Source organism: Melospiza georgiana, chromosome 29, assembly GCF_028018845.1.
Source record: "Melospiza georgiana isolate bMelGeo1 chromosome 29, bMelGeo1.pri, whole genome shotgun sequence".
Classification (NCBI taxonomy): Eukaryota; Metazoa; Chordata; class Aves; order Passeriformes; family Passerellidae; genus Melospiza; species Melospiza georgiana.
Window position 1 is genome coordinate 2,635,103 of NC_080458.1, and position 23,349 is coordinate 2,658,451.

The window sequence follows — 23,349 nt, forward strand, 5'->3', positions numbered from 1 at the left end:
CATCTCTGCAGTGCTTGTTGGTCCTTTAAGCACAGCTGCCATAGAACAAAACTCATCAAGCTTTTTGTGCTGTTCTTGAAAACAATGGGAATTGGAAGGAAAGAAAGGAAATCCATCAGTTAATCCCCAGATAAGGAAACAAACATTTACAATCTCATCTTCAACACAGACACATTAAGATGCCTGCACAAATGTATTGGGATGAAAATGACTGCTTGGACACACAGGAGACACCTGCAACTCTGTCTCAGCAGTCTGAAAATTTCAGCTTCCCATTTTTCAAAAGAGAAATTTTCATGGTCAGAAGAAGGAGAGGTGCCATCCCTATGGTCAACCTCTGCTCATATGGCTACTCAAGTCAATACATTAGTGGTAGACCCATTCCAGAAATTGTCAGAAAACAAACAGGAGGTTTTGGCAGGCTCTCCAAATCACCAGGCTTCGGCTTGGTGACACAGAGAACGTTCCTTGGGCTAGGAGAGAAACACGGTCACTAAATGCAGTGCAGCAGCACTGCACAAGAAGCAGAAGAGACTCTTTGGCCTTTACACCCTCATGCCCAGGTTTCAGGCATGTTTCCCAGTGAGAAGCAACTGCACAGTGGGTTAGGTTCCTCTCTAAAGACCACAGTTTTAGAAACTTTGTTGGGTTTGGGTTTCATTCCTTCATTTATGGAAAGATAACAGAAGTTCTAAGATGCTTGTTTCCTGTTACTTGGGCCATCTCCACAGACAAAAGAACTGGAACCCCTTATAACCCAAAGGAAGGTGTTGCCTAAGAATGAAGTTTGTTTGCATGTGATAAGGCTTGAGTTACTCACCGATGCAACCAAAACTAGAGCAGATGCTGATGTGTTGCAGGGATATTTGTAGGAGGGGACATTGGTGGAAGTAGTTCCAGGAGATGGCAATGGGATTTTTTCCAACGGCACGCAAGACAGGGAACAGGTGAGAAAGACAGTGGGATCAGTGAGTATTTGCTCCTTACTGTGCCAGAACTTTCGCTCCAGTAAGGAGGTTCTTGTTCTATCATTTCAATCCCCACAATTCCAAAAGACCATATGTCCACTTTGGGGCCATATGGCTGACCTGTCACCACTTCAGGCGCCATCCACCAAGGAGTCCCGGTTAGTGAGCACCGTCTGCTCTGCTCAGGAGTGAGCTGAGTAGGGAGGCCAAAATCAGCTGAGGAGAAAGCAAAATACTGGTTTTATTTGAATTCTGTGCAATTAGGAAAGCAAGCAAAAGAATTTCCCAGTAGAAGTTTGAAAATGTGCTGTTGAATCTCCTGGCATTGGTGACTTAAAAAGTCCCCCCATTTTTTACACTGCCTCCAGCAGTGGCTTTTGTTCTTTGGAAACTTTAGACTTGTAACTCCTTCCCTCTGGAAGGGACACACAGAGCAATGCCACTCTTGACTGCTTGTGGTTCCTTATACCTCTGTGCATGTTGCAACTGTGCCCTCAGCTCGCAGCAGGGGTCCCTGCACTGCCACCAGCACCATTTTTGGGGAGCTGGCAGTCACTCCAAGCAGCCCCACACCCACATCCCTGGAACGCTGCACCTGACCAAGAATATACTGACCCAGCTTGACAGAACCATCAGTTCTGAGAAAAATGTTGCTGCTCTTCACATCTTGATGGATCACATCGTTTGAATGAAGAAAATCCAGTCCTTGCAGGCACTGAGAGAGAAAACAGAAAGTGGTGGGCAAAAATGAGTGATGTGATTTCACCACACAAGAAAGAAACAAACAATCTAAAAGAAAGATTCCCTCTCTGGGGGAATGGGGAATAATGGCAGAACAGTAATGGCCACTGAGAGGAAGAGCTCGCTGCTCCAACACCTGCAGAGCAGGACCTTTATGAGGAAAGGCACGCCAACTTTTGAAAGAGGAACAGCACCTGCTGTTGTAGGCTGTCCCTTGCAAACCAGCCAGGATGACTCCTGCTGCAGTGCATGTGCTCAGAATCAAAGAGCATTTTGGCTGCACTCCTATCCTTTTTAGCTGAGGACTGACAGAAATGGGTCTCTCTTTTTTCTTTGCTGATCATTTCAAATCCTGCCACCAGCACCTTTGCTTTTACAGGCAAGGAATGCAGTGAAGACAGACTCCAGGCAAACATTTAGAGAGGCAAGGTGGAGAACAGAAAATACAAATACAAGAGGCAGAGCAAGAATTCAACAGCAGGAGATAAGTGTACTGGCACTGAGTACAGGGAGTGCAGGGGCACTGGCAGGCCTTTCACTTGAGATGCTTTTACTTGCCCATAGCATACCAGCAACGCAGAAACAAAGCCTGGCCCAGGAAATCACTCCAGCTCTGAGCCCCTGTTTCCCAGACAATGCTGCCCAAGCCCTTGGAAACACAGATGGGATTGCTGACCTCCCGACTGATGGCTGCTGTCTCATCTTCAGACAGGCAGGTCTGGCTGATGACATCGCTCAGGATGCCTCCATCCATGTACTCCATAAGCAGCAAGAGTTCCTTGCTCAGAAGGTAGCTGAAAGAAGGAAACAAGGGCGTGGAGATGAACATGCATGGCTACGTTGAATTTTTGTTTCCAGGTTTCTTATTTCCAGATGCCTTTGTGACAAGGACAGAATCAAAGGAATAGATATTCCCTCTTGGCTGTGCATTGTTTGCAATCTGTGCAGTCTCAAAGAGAAAGACACAGCTGTGTAAAAGGAGATGTCTTAGATGGACAGCAAATGAAAAGTCCAGTTTAGAAACAGCTGAAATAAAAAACGTGTCAGGCATGGTGTTTCTGGAAATAAGCCCCTAGTCTTCCTGGCATGCATAGCAATGGCAAAGAGGGGCAACAATCCAAGGGAAATCCACTTTAGGATGGTTCATCAGCACTTAAGAAACTTTAAAAAGTCAATCCCAAATAAATGTGGAGGCAGTGAACTTCCAGGCTATTGAGTTAGGAAGTTACAGCAGATTCAGGTTTTGAATAATTTTGGAATAATTATCAAAGTAGGTGTGCCAGAGAAGACTCATGCAGACAAGATGCACTCTCTTCTCATCCATTGGAGATGAGTAGAGAAATATGAATAAATAAAAATTAACAGCTCTACCTTCTGCCACTCACCAAAGTGGGTTTTTAAACTCTCATGTTTGCTGTATGTAAATGCACATCCATGGGATAAGACCATGACCTCTCACCTGTCTAAATAACTCACAACATTGGGACTCCTATACCTCTTCATGATCATTATTTCGTTAAAGGTTAGCTCCTTCCTCCTCACTCCTTGAAGATTTATTTTTTTTATTGCCACCTAAAACGACATTGAAAATCAGTAACTTGAGAGGTTGGCGGCACGAGACTACAAGGCACGTGGAGCGAGTGATTTTTGCAATGACACAGCTGAGATGTGCAAAACTGCCTTGTGATTAGGCACTGCAGTAATTAGGAACTGACATTCCAACAGTCTATTTCTCTGCTCCCTTATTTCTCTGCTCCCTTGGGAGCCAGTTACAGGACACCTGGGGCCACTGTAATTTTGCCTTGTCCACTTGGTAACAGTGATGTCTCAACTATCACCCACAAACCTCTGACCACACTCTCTGCTGCTCTTTCTAGGATTCAGAAGAAGTAATCCATGCCTTAATACTCTGTGGATACATCTTGTGATATGGGCAGGGCTTAGGGCTTTCAGGAACGCCTTGCAGTTCCCTATGTGCAGTTCCCAAGTGCAGCACTGCAGGTGGCTAAGGAACTACCAGTAACTTTCAGATGGATTTGCTGGCAGCCAGAAATGAGAATTCAGGACTCTGAAGCTGTAGCCCCAAAGAACAGTGCTCGAAGGCACCACCTTTGTTTTAGCAATGGAGAGCGAGTGAGCGCATCCTTCTCTGAAAAGAACCGCTGCCCTCCTTGCCTTACTTCTGGCAGCTCAGGAGGACAAAGTCCCAAATGTGTTTTGTGGGCTGGCACCAGTCTGTGCTTCTTGTGCCTTTTCAGCACAGCTCTGCCCAAAGCTCCAGCCACTGACCATGGCTGACCCCAGAGTCAGCGGCAGAAGACGGCACCGACCCCGCGCCTTGCCTGCCGCCGCTTTCAGAGCCAAGGGACACAGCAGTGTCGTTTCCTGCAGCTGAGCCACTGTTGCTAGGCAACGAAGACGCGTCTGCATCTTCCGACTCAGTGGACGAGGAATCCTCTCCAGCCCCCTTGGCCCCCCAGCCGCTTCCACCGGCCTCCCCGCCGCCTGAAGCCTAGACAGTCCCTGTTCCGGATGGTGCTGAAGACAGCGCCGAACCCACGGGACCCTCGGAGCAGCCCGCAGCCGCTCCTACACCCAGCGTGATTTCCCCCCCGAGTGTTTCGGGTTGTCCCGGGGCTGCCCCTGCAGCCCCTGTGGGGCGAGCTGGGACAGGAGAAGAGGGCATCAGCCACTCCTTCCATGGAACCGGCGCGGCCCGACAGCTGGGGGACGGGGGGCAGCCCGCCTGCCTGCTTTCAAGATCAGCATTCTCGGCGGGTTGGGGAGTTTTTGGTCAGTTGCTGTCCCTTAGAGGTTGCCATCTCTGCCGTTTCTCTTGCACCCTAGCGGCGCAGGTGCAGGGGGCAGGTGCGTCCCGAGAATTCTGCCTGTGGTCCCCAGCCCAGAGGGGGTGGTGCCATGAGGCAGATGGGAAACACACCTGATGCATTTGCATTGCAGAGGGAGAGGGCACAGCCGGAAGAGACCATGGCTTGTTTGCTGTGAGGAACAAACATCTCCAGACCCAAGACGGGATTTCTGGGGAAGGCTTCTATTTCCCTGCTGCTGGCATGCCTCAGTGGTTTTGGGGAAAGGAAGCGTCTCACCACCCGTGCTGCCATTGTACTGGCAGCAGGGTGCAGGCCTGTGGGAATGCAGAGCCTGCTTCATGGGTTTGGCCTGGGCTGTTGGGCTCAGGAAGTTTCTGGGCCAGGGCCACTGTGTGGCCTCCTGATGTCTCTGGGAGTTGTGGTTTCTCCTACCGGTCCTGGCCCGCCTTTTGTGGGCCAGCTTTGGGGTTCCTGGTCCGTTAAAGGGCCAGGGCCCCCAGGGCCTTTCTTTCTCTGGCTCTGGCTGCTTTGCTGCTGCTGCTCTTTTCGATAGAAAAAAAAAAATTAAACATTAAATAAAAAAAGATTGAAATAGCTGGCAGCAGCTCTGAAGCACTGAAGCATTGAAGGGCCAGAAAAGGACATTACACAAATTGTTCAAATTGTTTGAAATTGTTTGAAATTGTTTTATGACCGTCAATGGTTTTTGATAACTATTGATGGGACTTTTTGCAGAAAGTCTGTTTCAGGACCAAAAAGGACTTTCAGATATGTCCAAGAGGAATATTTTCAGCCCATGGACTGTTCCTGAAACTCAGCTGCTTGGACTTGAATTTTCTTTGTGTTGTTTTTTGCATTTTCTTAGATTGTAAGATTGTTTTAGTGATTTGTTAGTATCATATGTTATACAGGTGAAGAAATTTCCTGTTCATTCCACATCAGCATTTTTTTTTTAATTTATATAATTTGGAAAGGTAAGATGTCACGGACATTCTTTCATAAAAATCCTTTCTTTTAGGAGTTTTCCTCTTCTGGGAAGTGGAGGCCTCAGAAGAAAAATGTAAACAATTATTATCTGCTGCTGTGGAATGTAACAGGTGCATCTGTGATTGGTCTTCTGTGAGTGTTTGGATTTGCTGACCACTCACGGGAGAGTTTGTCCTTGCTTTCTGCCTGGACACAGAACTTTGTTATTCATTCCTATTTCTATTCTATTCTTAGCTTAGTAGCTTCTGAATTTTTCTCTGTATTCCTTTTAGTATAGTCATAATGTATTATATATCATAAAATAATAAATAATCATAAAATAATAAATCCAGCCTTCTCATCTATCTCTCTCACCCTGGGAACCCTTGCAAAGCCATGTAACACTGTGATCTCATAATTCCATGAGTTTCAAACCTTGAACTTGATGGTCTTGGAGGTTTTCCCCAACCTCAGCTATTCCATGACTCCATGATCCAATCGTTCCCAAATCCCAGGATTTTCAGAGGTCAAACTTGATGTTCTTGGAGATCTTTCCCCACATTTCCCCTGTGAATCCCAACCTATCCTCACCTCTCCCTTTTCCCTCCCTCCAGCGACCTCCAGGCTCCGTTGGAAAGCTTGGAATTGGCCTTCTGCTCCATCGTTCCCGCCGACATCGCCTTCCTCTGCCAAAGAGTCTCTCCATGGCTCCAGAACTCTGGGATCCCAACATTCCATGATCCCACATTCCACAATTCCATGAATTATGATCCCAGATCCCATGATCCCAGAACTCCATGATCCCATCATTCTGTAATTCCATTAATTTCAGAGCTTGAACTTGATAGTCCTGGAGGTTTTCCCCAATCTCAGCCAATCCATAATTCCCCAATTCCACGACCACACAACTCCATGACCCCATAATCTCATGGATCCATAATTCCATAACTCCATGATCCCATGATCCTCAGATGTCAAACCTGATGGTGTTGGAGACCTTTCCCAACCTCAGTAATTCCATAATCCCATTATTTGATTCCACAATTCCATGATCCCATAATTCCATGATTCTCCAACTTTGACCTTGACGTTCCTGGAGATCTTTCCCAACCTCAGCCATACCATAACTCCAAAATCCCAGTATTTTCAGAGGTCAAACTTGGTTTTCTTGGATCTCTTTCCCAATCTCAGCCATTCCACAATTCCATGGCTCTGTGAACCCATAATTCCATTATTCTCAAACCTTGAACTTGATATTCTTGGAGCTCTTTCCCAATCTCACTCATTCCATAACTCCATGATCCCATAACTCCAAACTCCCAGGATTTTCAGAGTTCAAACTCGATGTTCTTGGAGACCTTTCCCAACTTGAGTCATTCCACAGTTCCATGACTCCATGATCCCATAAATTAATGATTTTCAAACCTTGAACTTGATGGTCTTGGAGGTTTCCCCCAACCTCAGCCATTCCATAACTCCATGATCCCATGATCTTCAGATGTCAAACCTGATGGCGTTGGAGACCTTTCCCAACCTGAGTAACTCCATAATTCCATTATTTGATTCCACAATTCCATGACTCCATGATCCCAGAATTCCATGATTTTCAAACCTTCAATTTGACGGTCTTGGAGATCTTTCCCAACCTGAGTCATTCCACAATTCCATGACCCCATAACTCCAAAATCCCAGGATTTTCAGAGGTCAAACTTGGTGTTCTTGGAGCTCTTTATCAACCTCAGTCATTCCACAGTTCCATGGCTCTGTGATCCCATAATTCCATGATTCTCAAACCTTGAACTTGATGGGTTTGGAGATCTTTCCCAACCTGAGTCATTCCATAACTCCATGATCCCATCACTCCAAAAATCCCAGGATTTTCAGAGGTTGAACTTGGATGTTCTTGGAGCTCTTTCCCAACCTCAGCCACTCCATAATTCCACAATTTGATTCCAGAATTCCATGACCCCATGATCCCATAATTCCATGATTCTCAAATCATGACCTTGATGGTCCTGGAGACTTTTCCTGACCTAAGTGATTCCATGATTCCATGACCCCATAACTCCAAACTCCCAGGATTTTCAGAGGTTGAACTCGATGTTCTAGGAGTTCTTTCTCAACCTCACCCATCCCACAATTCCATGGCTCTGTGATCCCCTAATTCCATGATTCTCAAACCTTGAACTTGATGGTCTTGGAGATCTTTCCTGACCTGAGTAATTCCCTGATTCCATGACCCCATTACTCCGAAATCCCAAGATTTTCAGAGGTCACACTCAATGTTCTTGGAGCTCTTTCCCAACTTCAGTCATTCCATAACTCCATGATCCCATCACTCCAAAATCCCAGGATTTTCAGAGGTCAAACTTGATGTTCTTGGAGATCTTTCCCCACGTTCTCCCTGTGAATCCCAACCAATCCTCACCTCTCCCTTTTCCCTCCCTCCAGTGACCTGCAGGCTCCGTTGGAAAGCTTGGAATTGGTCTTCTGCTCCCTCGTTCCCACCGACCTCCTCTTCCTCTGCCAAAGAGTCTCTCCATGACTCCAGAACTCTGGGATCCCAGTGTCCCATGATCCTACATTCCACAATTCCATGAATTATGATTCCAGAACTCCATGATCCCACATTCCATAATTTCATGATTTTCAATTCTTGAATTTGATAGTCTTGGAGGTTTTCCCCAACCTCAGCCAATCCATAATTCCATGATTCCATGACCCCGCTGCTCCATGAGCCCATAATCTCATGGATCCATAATTCCATAACTCCATGATCCCATCATACCAAAATCCCAGGATTTTCAGAGGTCAAACTCAATGTTCTTGAAGACCTTTCCCAACCTCACCTATCTCACAATCCCACAATCCCATCATTCCAAAAACACCAGGATTTTTAGAGGTCAGACTTGATGGTCTTGGAGCTCTTTCCCAACCTCACCCATCCCGCAATCCCATGATCCCATCATTCCCAAATCCCAGGATTTTCAGAGGTCAAACTCAATGTTTTTGGAGATCTTTCCCAACCACAGCCATTCCGTAACTCCACTACTTGACTTCACAATTCCATCATTCTCAAACCTTGACCTTGATGGTCTTGGGAGCTCTTTCCCAAGACAGAGATGGATGCAATCCCAGCTCTCATTGCCCACAAATCCCAACCAATCTTCACCTCTCCCTTTTCTCTCCCTCCAGCGACCTCCAGGCTCCGTTGGAAAGCTTGGAATTGGCCTTCTGCTCCCTCGTTCCTGCCGACCTCACCTTCCTCCCCCAAAGCTTCCAAGCTCTGGCCCTCAAGCGCTTGGACCTGAGCAGACATGACTTCTCCCAGGGCCTCCTGGAGCCTCTGCGGCTGCTCCTGGAGGAAACCTCAGCCTCACTGCTGCACCTGGATCTCATGGAATGCTGCATGGCCGACTCCCATCTGGATGCGCTGCTGCCGCCGCTGCGCCACTGCTCGCACCTGTGTTTCCTGGGAGTCTACGGCAATCCCATGTCTACGGCCACGCTCAAGGATCTGCTCCAGAAAACCTTGGAGCTGCGCGACATCCACCTGGTCGTCTATGCCTTCCCGTGGATTGCTGCAAGCCGGAGCCACCGCCGCCAGAATCCGCCAGGAATTTTGAGGAACTGGTGGACGAAGAACTTTTGGCGGCAGCCAATGTTGAGTTTTGCCAAATGTTGACGAATTCCAGGAGGAGTGACCTCGTGTGGACTTCCAACCCCTACGGCCACGGAACCTTGGACTTCTTCTCCTTGTGATTTAGGAAAAGCTTGGAGCCTCCATAGTGGAAAAGCTCCAACACCTTAATTTCAAATTCTTCATCCCAAAATCCAAATCCTTCATCCCAAAATCCAAATCCTTCATCCCAAAGTCCAAATCCTTCATCCCAAAATTCCGCCTCATTCTGTTTTTTTTCCTTTATTTTGGTGCTTTTCTGTCTGGTTTTTATATTTTTTCACCCCATCCTGGTGTTTTGTGTTTTATTTTAGGGTTTTCCCCGTCATCCCGATGTTTTTCCATCCAATTTTGGTGTTTTCCCACCCCAATCCCAAAGTTTTTAATTCGTATGGGACATTATTTAAGTATGAAACAAATATTAATTAATTATTTATCTGAAATTGGTTATTAATTAATTAGCTGTCACCACTCAATTTCTATCAAACCCCCCTCAAATCCCCAAACCCTTCATCCCAAATTCCCAAATCCTTCATCCCAAATCCACAAATTGCCAAATCCCTCATCCCAAATCCCCCAAGTCCATCCCAAATCCTTGATTCAAAGTTCCCAAATCCTTAATTCCAAATCCCTATAATCCTTCATCCCAAATTCCCAAATCCTTGATCCAAAGTTCCCAAATCCTTCATACCAAACCCTTCATCCCAAATCCCCAAACCCTTCACCCCAAACCCTTCACCCCAAATTCCCAAATCCTTCATCTCAAATCTCCCATCCTAAATTCCCAAATCCCCCATCCCAAATCCCCCAAACCCTTCATCCCAAATCCCCAAATCCTTGATCCAAAGTTCCCAAATTCTTCATCTCGAATCCACAAATTGCCAAATCCCCTAAACCCTTCCTTCCAAACCCTTCATCCAAAATTCCTAAATCCTTCATCCCAAATTCTGAAATCCCCCATCCCAAATTCCCGAATCTTTTATCCCAAATCCTTGATCCAAAAATCCCAAATCCTTTACCCCAAATCCCAAATTCCTTAATCTCAAATCCCCCAAATCAAATCCTTCATCCCAAATCCCCCATCCCAAATCCTCCATCCCAAATCCCCAAATGCAGGATTTAAAGAAGGAAGGAGGTTTTTTAGGATTTTCTAGGAATTTTAGAGATGAGAAAAAAGAAGAATTGGGAAAGGAGGAAACTCCTCCTGAAATTATTTATTTAAATCAAAAATAGCATTTTTGGGGTTTTTTTTCAGTACATTTTTTAAGGTTTTTGGGTTGGGTTTTTTTGGTTTTTGGGGTGTTTTTGGGGTGGGGTTTTTTGGTGTTTTTTGTTGTTGTTTTTGGGGTTTTCCGGTGTTTTTTGGGGTTAGTTTTGGTGGGGTTTTGGTGGTCTTTTAGGGTGTTTTTGGGGTTTTCCCATGATTTTCATGGAGTTTTATATTGGGGCTGACTGGGGTTTTTTGGGTGCTTTTCCTGTGGTTATTTGCGGATTTTTAGATGGGTTTTTGCCATTTTGGGGGCTTTTCATAGAGACTTTTTGGGGTGTTATTGGTGATTCTTCTGGAATATTTTTGGTGATTTTGGGGGTTTTTTCCAGGTTTTTCAGGTGATTTTGGGGGTTTTTCCAGTGGTATTTTTGGGTTTTCTTCGGCGTTTTCCCAGTGTCTCTTTGGGGTCTTTTGGGGTTTTTTGGTGTTTTTTGGGGGTTTTCAAGTGTCTTTTTGGGGGTTTCTTGGTGGTCTTTTAGGGTATTTTTTGGGTTTTCCTGACGGTTTTCATGGAGCTTTTGTTGGAGTTGTCTGGGGTTTTGGGGGGGTTTTCTGGTGTTTTTTGGGGGCTTTCCTGTGGTTATTTGGGGCTTTTTTGAGGTTGTTATGGAGTTTCTTTTGGGGCCTGTCCTGGGAGCGAAATCCTGAGCTCAACTCTTGGGCCAGGGCCCAGCACACCAACCCAACCCCAACGACTCTCAACAGGATTTTTTAGGGTCTTTTTGGGGCCTTCTTGGTAGGTTTTGGAAATTTTTTTTGTTGTTGTTGTTGTTTTTGGGGTTTTTTTGGTGGGTTTTTTTTGTGGGTTTTTTGGTGGTCTTTTAGGGGTTTTTTTGGGGGGTTTTCCTGATGGCTTTCATGGAGTTTTTTTGTTGGGGCTGTCTGGGATTTTTTGGGTGGTTTTTCTTGGTTTTTATAAGGGTGTTTTTGGTGTTGTGGGGGGGTTTCCCTGTGGTTATTTGGGGGTTTTTTGAGGTTTATATGGAGTTTTATTTGGGGTTTGCTGGTTGTTTGGGGTTGGTTTTTAGTGGCTTTTCCAGGGTTTTGGGGGTTTTTTTGGTGGTGACTTTTGGTATTACTTGAGTGTTTTGGTGGCTTTTTCAGTAGTTTTCCAGTGGGCTTTTTAGGGGTTTTGGTGATTTTTTGAGGGTTTCTTGAGGTTTTTTTGGTGATTTTTGGGTTTGTTTTTGGAGTTTTCAGTGGTTTTTGGGATTAGTTTTTCTGGGTTTTTTGGTGGTCTTTTATTTTTTATTTGGGTTTTCCTGATGATTTTCATGGAGTTTTTTGTTGGGGCTGTCTGGAGTTTTTTGGGTGGTTTTTCTGGGTTTTCCTGTGGTTATTTGGGGTCGTTTTTTGGGGTTTTTATGGAGTTTATTTTGGGGTTTACTGGGGTTTTTTGGGTTGTTTTTTAGTGGCTTTTTTAGGGTTTTGGTGGTGGTTTTTGGTATTTTTTCAGTGTTGTTTTGGGATTTTTTTGGGGTTTACTTTTGAGTTTTCCAGTGGGTTGGGGGGGGGGGGGGTTTGGGGGCTTTCTTGGTGCTCTTTTGGGTGTTTTTTTTGGTGTTCTTTTGTTGTTGTTTTTGGGGTTCTCCAGTGTTTTTTGGGGTTGTTTGGTAGGTTTTTTGGTGGTCTTTTGGGTTTTTTTGCGTTTTCCTGGTGTTTTCCTGTGGTTATTTGGGGTTTTTTTGAGTTTTTTATGGACTTCTATTTGGGGTTTTCTAGTGGGCTTTTTGGTGGCTTTTTTTAGGGTTTTGGTGGTGGTTTTTGGTATTTTTTCAGTGTCTTTATGGGGTTATTTTAGGAGGGTTTTTTTGAGTTTTCCAGTGGGTTTTTGGGAGGTTTTTTGGGTTTATTTAAATGATTTTTTTATGGTTTTTAGGGTGGTAGTTTTTAGGGCTTTTCCAGTGTCTTTTTGGGTCTTTTTCCGATGTTTTTTGGGAGTTTTTTGGCAGTTTTCATGGAATTTTTTTGGGGTTTTCTGAGAATTTTAGAGATGACAGAAAAGCAGAATTGGGAAAGGAAATGCTTGCTGAAATTAATTATTTAAATCAAAAATAGAGTCTACAATTAATTAACCAGTGAATTTAATGACTGCAGGACCGAGTTTATTCTGATTTTCAGCGGTTCACGAGGCGGAAATTGCAGCTCCCACCTCCGATCCCGATTTCTCTGCCCGCAGCATTCCCAGGATTTCCCCGGAGAGCCGATGCTCCTTCCCCTGCCAAAGCAAATGCGTCGGGGGCTGCTGGGGCCCGTCCTGGAAGCGAAACCCCGAGCTCAACTCTTGGGCCAGGGCCCAACGCACCAACCCAACGCCACCGACCCTCTCCGGCGCCGGGTGGTAGAGGCGCCCGTTGCGCGGGCACACGGCCAACATTCCCGGCTGGAAGGGCACCACCAGCTTGGAGCCGCCCCCGCAGTAGGACAGCAGGGAATTGCCACCGGGGCCAGGCAGGATTTGGGTGAAAACCACGGGAAGGTCGGAGCAGCGAAGGAAATTCCGCTCGCGGCCGCAGCGCGAAAGGAAGGGGAAGTGCTCCTGGTAACGCCCGCTGCGGTTCCGCTCCAGGTGCCGGAAGAAGAAGGAGAGGAATCCGACGTCTGGGGGAAAAATTCCGGGATCAGTGACAGGGATTTTGGGGGGGCTGTGTAAAGAGGTTTTCTTTGGCGATTTTGTGGAGAATTTGTGGAGATTTTTTGGGATTTCCTGATGGTTTTCTGGGTTTTATTTGTAGGGTGTTTTCAGTGTTTTTTGGTATCTTTATAGTGGTTTTAGGGTTGTTTTTGGTGTTTTTCCAGTCTTATTTTGGCTTTTCCCAGTGTTTTTTAATAGAGGCCTAGTCGGGTTTTTCGGTCATTTTTTGGACGGTTTATGAGTTCTTTTGGATGGTTTTTCACAATTTTTTCGGGATTTCAGGGAGAATTTTTGGGGTGTTATCGGTGGGTTTTTGGGATCTTTTTTGGTAATTTTCCCCTTATTTTTCAGGTTTTTGGGGGGTTTTTGAGGGTTTTCTAGTATCTTTTTGAGTGTTTTTCGGGGTTTTTTGAGAGGTATTTGGGGTTTCTTTAGGGTTTTTCTGGTGCTACTCTGGAGTCTTTTGCAGGTATTTTTGAGGTTGTTGTGGTGTTTCTAGGGGTTTTTTTGTGTCTTTTTGGGGTTTTTTTTGGGGGGGGGTTTCTAGTCTAATTTGGGGGTTTTGTGGTGGTTTTTTGGTAGTTTTGTAGGGCTTTTTAGCGAGTTTTTTGCCAATTTTGGGGGTGTTTTGGATGCTTCTTTGTGGTTTTTTTGGGGTTTATGTGGAGATTTGTTTGGGGAGTTTTTAATGGTGTTTTGGTGGTTTTAGTGGTCGTTTTGGGGTTTTCTGGGGAGTTTTTCCTGTCTTATTTGGGGTTTTTCAAGTGGTTTTTCATAATGATTTAGTAGGCATTTCTGGTGGTTTTTGACAGTTTTTTGGTGGGTTTTGGATGGGTTTTTGCCATTTTTGGGGGCTTTTTATTGAGATTTTCTTGGGTTTTATTGGTGGTTTTTCTGGAATTATTTAGGTGATTTTTGAGATTTTTTCCAGGTTTTTTTGGGTGATTTTTAGGGTTTTTCCTATGGCATTTGTGGGTTTCTTTGGGGTTTTTCTGGTGCCTCTTTGGGGTCTTATGGGGGTTTTTTTGAGGTTTTATGTGGTGGTTTTCTGGTTTTTCTTTTAGGGTTTTCCTGTCTTATGTGGGGTTTTTCCAGTATGTTTTAATAGTGGTTTAGTAGGGTTTTTTGAGGATTTTTTGGTGGTTTTTGGCAGTTTTTTGGGGTGTTGGTTTTCTGCCATTTTTTGGTGGTTTTGTCATGATTTTTGAAGCATTATTAGTGGAGTTTTCTGGAATTTTTTTTGTGATTTTTGAGTTGTTTTTTAGGAGTTTTTAAAGGTTTTTCCAATAGTATATTGGGGTTTCTTTGGGGTTTTTCTGTTCTGCTTCTGGAGTGTTTTTGTGGGTTTTTTGAAGTTTTTCTGGTGGTTTTGGGGGGGGTTTTGGGCTTTTTTTCTGTGGGTTTATGTGGTTTCGTTGATGGGTTTTGGTGGAGATTTTTTTGGGCTTTTCTGGTGGATTTTTGGGGTTTTTTCATATTTTTTTGGTGGTTTTGGGGGTTTTTCCGGTGGTTTTTCTATTGCTTTAGGAAGGTATTTTGGAGGTTTTATTGAATTTTTTGGAGGTTTCTGTGAAGTTTATTTGGGGTCTTTTTTGGTGCTTTCCATGCAATATTTTTCGGTCAGTTTTTGCATTTTTGGGGGGGGTTTTAGGTTTTTTCCCAGGTTTTTTGGGTGTTTTCCCATTGGTATTTTGAGATTTCTTTGGAGTTTTCCAGTGTCTTTTCGGGGTCTTTGGCGGTTTTTTGGAAGTTTGTGTGGTGGTTTTGGGGGTTCTTCTGGTGTCTTTTTGGGGGGGTTTTTTTGGGTGATTTTTGGTGGTTTTGGGGATTATTTTTTGGTAGGTTTTTTGGTTTTCTGGATGGTTTTTAGAGATTTTTTAAGAGGTTTTTGTTGAGATCTTTTTGGCTTTTCTGGTGGATTTTAGGAGGTTTTCTGTTGGTTTTTTGGTAAGTTTCGTGGAGTTTTTTTAGGGGTTTCAGGGTGGTTTTTGGTTTTTTTCTGGCATCTTTTTGGTTTTTTGGCGGGATTTTCAAGTGGTTTATTACGGATTTTTATTGGGGTATTTCGAGTTTTTAAATTGAGTTTATTGAGAGTTTGGGGGTTTTTGTGGAGGTTTTGGAGTTTTTTTGGTGGGTTTTCCAGAGTTTCTTGGGGGGCTTTTCCAGTGTTGTTTTTGGGGTGTTTCTTTGGTGGTTTTTGGGTTGGTTTTTTTTTTTAGCCTTTCATAGAGGGATTTTTCAGTTTTTCTGGAGTTTTTCTGTATCGTTTTGGGGGTTTTTTATGTTTACTTGATGGTTTTTCTGGTTTTCTAGTGGGTTTTTTTGGGTTTTTGTGGTGATTTGTGAGGTGGTTTCTGATGCCTTTTGGGGTTTTTTTAGGTTTTTCTAGGTTTTTATTTCTTGTGGTTGTCTGGTTTTTTTAGGGCATTTCTGGATTTTGATTCAATGTATTTTGGGGGTTTTGTGGTGTTTCTTGGATTTTTGGGGGCTTTTCTGCAGGGTTTTCCAGTGGTTATTTGGGGGGGGGGTGGGGGTTGGTGGTTTTTGTAGTGGGTTTTGGGGTTTTTTGAAGCTTTTTTGGGGTTTTTTGAAGGTTTTATTTGGTGGGGTTTTTTGGGTTCTTGCAGCGTCTTTTGGAGGGTTTTGTGGTGATTTCTGAGGCCTTTGGGGATTTTTTTTAGGTGTTTTTCTGGTAGTTTTCTGGTGGTTTTTTGGGGTTTTTATGGGGTTTTTTTCAATATTTTGTGGGGTTTTTGTGGGGTTTTTTGGATTTTTCAGGGACTTTATTGAGGGTTTTTCCAGCGGTTATTTGGGTTTTTATTGGTGATTTTTGTAGTGAGTTTTGGGGATTTTTTGAGGCTTTTTTTTTTGAGCGTTTTCCAGTGTTGTTTGTGGGGTTTTTTGGTGGGGTTTTTTTGGATTTTCTGGTGGTTTTTGTGAAGATTTTTTGTGGGTTTTTTTGGGTTTTTCCAGGGTCTTTGTGGTGATTTGTGAGGTGGTTTCTGAGGCCTTTTGGATTTTTTTTTTTAGGTTTTTTTTTTCTGACAGTTTTCTTGTTGTTTTTTTTGTTTGGTTTTTTTTTTTTTTTTGTTTTTTTTTTTGTTTTTTTGTTTTTTTGTTTTTTTTTTTTTTTTTTTTTTTTTTTTTTTTGTTTTTTGTTTTTTGTTTTTTGTTTTTTTGCTTTTCTGTGTTTTTTACAATGTATTTCAGGGTTTTTGGGGTGTTTTTTGGATTTTTTAGGGGGCTTTTTTGCAGGTTTTTCCAGCAGTTATTTGGGGTTTTTTATTGGTAATTTCTGTAGTGGGTTTTGGGGGTTTTTTGAGGGTTTTTCCAGTGTTGCTTTGGGCGGTTTTTTTGGTAGGATTTTTGGGGGGGTTCTGGTGGCTTTTGTACTTTTTTTTTTTTTTTTGTGGGTTTTTTTGGGTTTTTCCAGGGTCTTTTTGGGGTTTTTGTGGTGATTTGTGAGGTGGTCTCTGGGGCCTTTTGGGTTTTTTTAGTTGGTTTTTGGTTTGTTGTTTTTCTGGCCATTTTCTGGGTTTTCAAAACTGTATTTTGGGGGTTTTGTGGTGTTTTTTTGGGGGGCTTTTTTGCAGGTTTTTCCGGTGGTTATTTGGAGTTTTTTATTGGTGATTTTTGTGGGTTTTGGGGTTTTTTTCACACTTTTTTTTTGCGTTTTTTGGGGGTTTTTTGAGTGTTTTCCCAGTGTTGTTTTGAGGGTTTTTTTGTTGGGTTTTTTTGGGGTTTTCTGGTGGTTTTTGTGGATTTTTTTTTTTTTTGTTTTTCCGGGGTTTTTTGGAGGTTTTTGTGAAGTTTTTTGGGAATTTTATGGATGAAGGAAAGGAAGAATTGGGAAGGGAAAAAAGAATTGGGAAGGGAAAATGCTTCATAAAAATTAATTTTTTAACTTAAGAAATATTTCTTAATTAACTAATTAGGCAAATAATTAATTCAGGATTTAATAATTAGGGAGATTAATGACCGAGGAAATTATTAATTAATGAAATATTTATATGCAAATTAGGCAGTCCCACGTAAAATTAAGGATTAAATCCTAATGAAGGCTCAAATCTCAATTAATAACCAAATCCAAATAAATATTCAGCTCCAAATTAACAAGAGATTAAATTAATCAGGTTAATTAGGGCAGTACCTTTGAAGCAGGTGACGAAGTTCTTGACTTTGGTGTCATCCAGGAAAAGCCGCAGAAAAAGCAGGAAAAGGGTGAGTTTTCCCCAAAAAACCTGGAATTTATCTCTGGGATGCATTTGGGATCTGTCCTGGATCCTTTTGGTGGTTTTTTTTAGGGGGATCCAGCTGGGATTTGCCCCGGAAATTTTAGGATTGTTTTGGGATCTGCCCCGAGTCCATGGAAAGGTTTTTTTGGGATTCCTTTGGAATCTGAGCGGGATTTGTGTGGGATCTGGCCAGGATCCAGCTGGGATTTGTTTGGGATTTATTTGCGTTTGATACAGGTTTAATCTGGGTTTAATCAGGGTTTAATCTGGGTTTAACCTGGGTTTAATCCATGTAATGGGTTAAAACTTTAAGTTTGTTCATCAAAGCAGACAAAGTTATTCCAGTAAGACTGTTGCCTAATAAATTTCCAGACTTAAAAGGATAAGGAAGGTGAAACCAAAGACAATGGGTTCCACAAACATTTGTTTATCTGCTTAGTACACTGTTGGGTGGTGGGCTTGCTATGATTGATAACACAGTATCAGCTTATCCGCTCAGTAAACTTAAGATTCCAGGAACTCAGTAGATTGAGCTTAAAACTCCAGGAATTAGACAAAGGAAAAATACCAACCTTCATCTTCAGACCTCCGGGAGGTGGACTATGACCACCTAGACACAAAAGAAGAATACGCAGAGTACTACACAACAACCCGGAAGCAGGACTGTATAAGAACTCCACGAAATATCAGAAGAGTGCGGCAGTGGCGGAGCGGAGACTCCCCTGTCGCCCAGCGCTGATTTGCTTATTGCTTTGCCCGCTGTAATCAATAAATTCTCAATTGATTTTACTTGGCAAATTGCCGGCTCAATTTATAACAATCCGGAATTATTTTGGGATTTGATCAGGATCATCCCGGGTTTTCTGTGGGATCCTCCCTGCGATTTTTTCGCGGTCTGTCCAGAATCCAGGCGGGATCCGTTGCCCAGAACCCCCTCCCGACCCCCCAACCCTTATCGATCCCTTATCGATCCCTTACCAATCCCCCCTCACCTGTCCTTGGTGATCTACGTAATAAAAATACTCGCGGATTCCAGGCTCCGGCCGCTGTCCCTGCTGGTACCGGAGCTCCGGGCGCGAGCAGAGCCGCAGCACCGCCCCCACCCTCATCGCGACAGCGAGCGGCGACCCCCGACAGGGCCAGGCCTCCTCCCTGTCGCGACAGGCGACAGCGACGGCCGCGCCACCGGCGCCACCCGGAAGTGGCCCCCGGGGGGACCGCAATTTGTGAGCACCGCGGGTAGTGCGGCGGTGAAAAGGTTCTGGAGGGAAGCGGAAATGGAAGGAGAAGGGCCGGGGGTGTCCCGCGGTTATAGGGGATTCTATAGATCTCTAAATCCTATAGAATCCCTCTAGAAACCTTTCAGGGCTTCTCTATAGGGGCTCAAAGCCATAAAAAGCCTCAGCGACCCCATAAAAAACCCTCTATAGGCCCCTGTAGCGCTGCGCCCCCTCATAGATGCGCCCCCCCCCTCCCCCCGGCGGCTTCCTGCCATTTTGCCCTCAGGGCTTTCAGAGCCCCAGAGGCGACGGGAAAAGCTCCGGGCTGAGGGAAAAAGTTGGAAAATGAGGCGGAAAAATCTCGGGCTGAGGGAAAAAACACCGGGTTGAGGTAGAAAAACAGCGGGGATGGGGTGGAAACAGAGTGAGATGAGGGGAAAAGTGGAAAATGAGGGGGGAAAATGACGGGGGAGAAACCACAAAATGAGGGGGCAAATGCCAAAATGAAGAGGGAAACCACCGGGATGAGGGAAAAACCACTGGGATAAGGGGAAAAATATAAAAATGAGGTGAAAAACTAAAAAAAAATGAGGGGGATAAGTAATGAAATGAGGTAAAAACCCAGCAAAATGAGATGAGAAAACACTGGGATGAGGGGAAAGCCACTGGGATAAGGGGGAAAATATCAAAATTGGGTGAAAAACAAAATAAATGAGGGGAGGGAAACACTGAAATGTGGTAAAAGGTGGGAAGATACTGGGCTGAGGCAAAAAATCTGAAAATGAGGTGGAAAAACAACTGAGATGAGGGGAAAATTACTAGGATAAGGGGAAAATACCAAAATTATGTCAAAATCTGAGGGGATAAGGCCCAAAACACCAAGATTAGGTGGAAAAATATCAAAATTAGGTGGAAAAGGAACGAAATAAGGCCAAAAATAATAAGGGGGGGATCATGAGGATGAGGGGGGAAATATTGGGATAAAGGAAAAAACCCCAAATTTAGGTGGGAAAAATGAAAATAAGGGAGAAAAACACTGGAACAATAGGGGAAATAATGGGGTGAGGGGGGAAATAGCAAAATGAGGTGGAAAAGCAGCAAAATGAGGCAGAAAACAGAGAAATGAGGTGGAAAATCACTGGGATGAGGGGGAAAATACCAAAATTATGTCAAAATCTGAGGGGATAAGGCTGAAAACACCAAAATGAGGTGAGAAAAAAATGGAATAAGACCTAAAAATACTAAAAAGTTGAAAATCACCAGAATAAGAGGGGGAAAATTGGGATAAAGTAAAAAACCACAAACTTGGGTGGAAAAAATCAAAGTAAAGGAGAAAAAAGTCCAGAATTAGGGGGAAAATACAAAAATGAGGCTGAAAACCATCAGGATAAGGGAAAAACACTGGGAAAAATTGGAAAAATACTGGGAAATGTGGAAAAATACTGGGAAAAAGTAAAAAAATTGTGGGATGAGGGAAACCTGCCAAATGAGGTGGAAAAACACTGGTATAAAGTAAAAAAAATGGAATGAGGTGGAACACCACCAAATTGAGGTGAAAAAACACCAAAATGAGCTGGGAATGAAGGAAATCATGGAGGATTCTTGGACTGGGATAAGGAAATTCCATCTGGGAACAACAAACTCGGGATCTGGGATAGGATGAGTTTATTTCCAACAGAATCAGAGCAGGAGAACAAGAGCCCAAATCCAACTTTTCCCTCCCCCAATTCCCTCGTTCCCGGCTTTCCCTCAATCCCACCGGCCATTCCAGGGGAGTTTTCCATGGATTTTTCCAAGGTGAATCCATCCCACAGCGAGTTTTCCATGGATTTCTCAACTATGGGTTTTTTCCATGGATTTCTTGGTTATGGGAAAGAATTTTCCATGGAGTTGACTGAGATGTATTCATCCCACAGCAAGTTTTCCATGGATTTCTCAACTATGGGAGTTTTTCATGGATTTCTCCAAGATGAATCCATCCCATGGCAAGTTTTCCATGGATTTCTCCATGATTCCATCCCCAGGTAAGTTTTCCATGGATTTCTCCAAGATGAATCCATCCCCAGGTAAGTTTTCCATGGAATTCTCCATGAATCCATCCCCAGGTAAGTTTTCCATGGAATTCTCCATGAATCCATCCCACGGTGAGAGTTTTCCATAGATTTCTCCAAGATAAATTCCTCAGGGACTTTTCCAAAGGGTCAATCCTTGGGGAATATCCTGCTCCAAAGGTTTAATCCTTCATGGGATTCCTCCCAGGAATCTGCTCCTTTTTTTTCCATGGATCTTCAGATCCCCGCCAAGATCCAGCTCCAGGATGAGCTTCCTGTTGGACACGCCATGGAATTTTTGGGAATTTCCACTCCAGGGAATTGTCTCCAGAGTCATTTCTTTGCAAAATTCCCACTCTGGAATTCCATCTGTGCCCAGATTGGCCATAATAACTCAGTATGATCCCAGTCACTTGCAGTCTAATCCCAGTTGCTCCCAGTTCCTCCCAGTGGCTGCTCAGTCAGTTCCCAGCATGCGCCTGGCAGCTCCCAGCACCTGCCAGACAGGGACCAATCACACCCCCTACAATCCCAGTCCAATTGTAGCTACTCCCAGTATGATCCCAGTCACTCCCAGTATGATCCTGGTCACTTGTAGTGTAACTCAAATCACTCCCAGTCACTCCCAGTATGATGCCAGGGGCTCCCAGTGTGATTCCAATTGCTCCCTGTCAATGCCAGCATGACCCCAGGAGCATCCAGTATGATCCCTGTGACTCCCAGTCTCTCCCAGTATATCCCAGTCACTCCCAGTATGATCCCAGTCATTCCCAGTATGATTCCAGTCATTCCCAGTATGATCCCAGTCACTCCCAGTATGATCCCTGTCACTCCCAGTATGATCCCAGTCACTCCCAGTATGATCCCAGTCACTCCCAGTATGATCCTGGTCACTTGCGGTCTAACTACAGTCACTTCCAGTCACTCCCAGTATGATGCCAGTGGCCCCCAGTGTGATTCCAGTTGCTCCCTGTCAATGCCAGCATGACCTCAGGAGCCTCCAATATAATCCCAGTGACTCCCAGTCTCTCCCAGTATATCCCAGTCCCCCCAGCATGCTCCCTGTCACTCCCACTCCCCCCCCAGTTGCTTTCAGCATGATTCCAGTTGCTCACAGCCATTCCCAGTCAATCCCAGTATGATTCCAAGCATCCTCAGTGTGATCCCAGTCTCACCCAGCATGGACCCAGCTGCTGCCACTGTCATCCCAGTGTGATCCCAGTTGCCTCCAGTATAGTTCCAGTTGTTCCAAATTCCTCCCAGTATGATCCCAGTTGTCCCTAGAATAGTCCCAGTACCTCTCAGCAAGGTCCAGCTCATTCCCAGTTGCCCCCAGCATGGTCCCAGCTGTTCCCTGTGTGCTTCCAGTCCCCCCAGTATGGTCACAGACACTCCCAGCATATTCCAGTTGGCCTAGTACAGTTCTAGTTAGCGCAGAATGATCCCAGTCTTTCCCAGTTCCTCCCGGTTGCCTCCACCATGATCCCAGTTTCTGGCAGTTGCACAAAGTGTGTTCCCAGTGGCTCCCAGGATGACCCCAGCAGGAGCAGTAGTCACTCCCAGTATGGTTCCAGTCACCCCCAGTATGACCCCAGTCAGTCCCAGATACTCCCAGCATTATTGCAGTCATGCTCAGAGTGACTCCCTGTCATTCCCAGTCACTTCCAGTATGGTTCCAGTCAGAGCCAGTACCTTCCCAGTCACTCCCAGTATGATCCCAGCTATTTTCCATAGGATCCTAGTATGATCCCAGCATGGGCACAGCTGCTCCCATGATCATCCAGTAGTGTTCCAGTTGCTCCCATTTACCCCCAGTGTGGTTTCAGTCTCTCCCAGTCATCTCCAGTTGCTCTGAGTTGCTTCCAGCCTGATGCCAGTTGCTCACAGCCACTCCCAGTCACCCTCAGTGCAGTCCCAGTTCCTGCCAGTATGATGCCAGTCACTCCCAGCATTGGCCAGCTTTTCCTACTATGATCCCAGTAGGATCCCAGTAGCCCCTAGCACGGTTCCAGTCACTTCCTGTTCCTCCCAGTGTGATCCCAGTTATCCCTAGTATAGTGCCAGCCAATCCACAGATGATTCCAGTCCCTGCCAGCATGGTCCCAGTCACGCCCAGTTGTCCCCAGTGTACACCCAGTCATTCCCACTCGCTCCCAGTTACCCCCAGCATGGGGTCCCAGTTCTTCCCAGCATGGTCCCACCTGTTCCCAATGTGGTTCCAGTCACCTGAGTATGGTTAACAGACACTCCCAGTATATCCCAGTGTCCCTCAGCATGCTCACAGTCATTCCCAGTTCCCACAGTACAAACCAGTCCCTGGCAGTGCTGCCACTGCTGGGATCCCCCGGCCCTGTGTGCGTTCCCCCTGGCAGATGTGTCGAGAGGAGCCCCAAGGGCTGGCACTGGCCAGGCAGGGTCCCCAGCAAGGCCCAGTTTGGATGTGCAGCCCCCAGTTTGCCCAGTTTGCCTCTCCTTTGGCCCGGGCCCAGTTGCCCCCACCCGCAGCGGCTGGGAGCAGCCGAGAGCGCCGCACTGCCCATCCCGACCTGTGCCGGCTCCATCCCTGCTCCTGCCGCGGCTGCGAGGGCTGCGGGAACGGGGCACCGAGGGTGTGGCTGCTGCTGGGGGAGGAGGAGGAGGGAGGGAGGGGGAAGGATGAAGGAGGACAGCCAGAAGGGATGGAAGAGGAAAAGGAGGTGGGCTGAGGGAGGAGGAGGAGAAGAAGGGATGGAAGAGGAGGAGTGGGAGGAAGA

At 45.1% G+C, this 23,349-nt stretch overlaps 3 protein-coding genes and 1 pseudogene across 3 annotated transcripts in view; 2 read left to right on the forward strand and 2 right to left on the reverse strand.

The window, feature by feature from the left end:
* LOC131094375 (zinc finger protein 35-like) overlaps positions 1-18,379 on the reverse strand; it is a 55,390-nt gene extending 37,011 nt beyond the window's left edge. Inside the window, exons 1-5 of the mRNA XM_058041974.1 lie at positions 18,318-18,379; positions 2,386-2,503; positions 1,584-1,683; positions 1,089-1,184; positions 821-846 (exon numbers count right to left, since the gene is read on the reverse strand). Coding sequence (XP_057897957.1) covers positions 821-846; positions 1,089-1,184; positions 1,584-1,683; positions 2,386-2,472 — 309 coding nt within the window. The 5' untranslated portion in view covers positions 2,473-2,503; positions 18,318-18,379. The remainder of the gene's footprint in view (positions 1-820; positions 847-1,088; positions 1,185-1,583; positions 1,684-2,385; positions 2,504-18,317) is intronic.
* The window catches only part of LOC131094398 (zinc finger protein 850-like), a 672,678-nt pseudogene that overhangs the window by 627,870 nt on the left and 21,459 nt on the right, over positions 1-23,349 (forward strand).
* LOC131094377 (leucine-rich repeat-containing protein 14-like) lies at positions 401-9,500 on the forward strand. Its single transcript, XM_058041975.1, has 2 exons — positions 401-647; positions 8,697-9,500. The coding sequence occupies exons 1-2, from the start codon at positions 498-500 to the stop codon at positions 9,189-9,191; spliced, it is 645 nt and encodes a 214-aa protein (XP_057897958.1). The 5' UTR covers positions 401-497; the 3' UTR covers positions 9,192-9,500.
* On the reverse strand, positions 12,527-18,434 carry LOC131094378 (UPF0598 protein C8orf82-like). The gene is made up of 3 exons (XM_058041976.1): positions 18,319-18,434; positions 17,241-17,290; positions 12,527-13,056 (listed from the first exon to the last, which is right to left on the reverse strand). The coding sequence occupies exons 1-3, from the start codon at positions 18,432-18,434 to the stop codon at positions 12,581-12,583; spliced, it is 642 nt and encodes a 213-aa protein (XP_057897959.1). The 3' UTR covers positions 12,527-12,580.

Bases quoted from the DNA above. Each gene is read 5' to 3' on its own strand.
- LOC131094378 (XM_058041976.1), bottom strand. From the start codon at position 18,434: ATGAGGGTGGGGGCGGTGCTGCGGCTCTGCTCGCGCCCGGAGCTCCGG. The intron at 17,291-18,318 runs GGTGAGGGGGGA...GCTTTTTCTGCG, and splicing joins TACGTAGATCACCAAGGACA to GCTTTTCCTGGATGACACCA. The intron at 13,057-17,240 runs GTACTGCCCTAA...TTTTTCCCCCAG, and splicing joins CTTCGTCACCTGCTTCAAAG to ACGTCGGATTCCTCTCCTTC.
- LOC131094377 (XM_058041975.1), top strand. From the start codon at position 498: ATGCAGTGCAGCAGCACTGCACAAGAAGCAGAAGAGACTCTTTGGCCT. The intron at 648-8,696 runs GGTTTGGGTTTC...CTTTTCTCTCCC, and splicing joins CAGTTTTAGAAACTTTGTTG to TCCAGCGACCTCCAGGCTCC.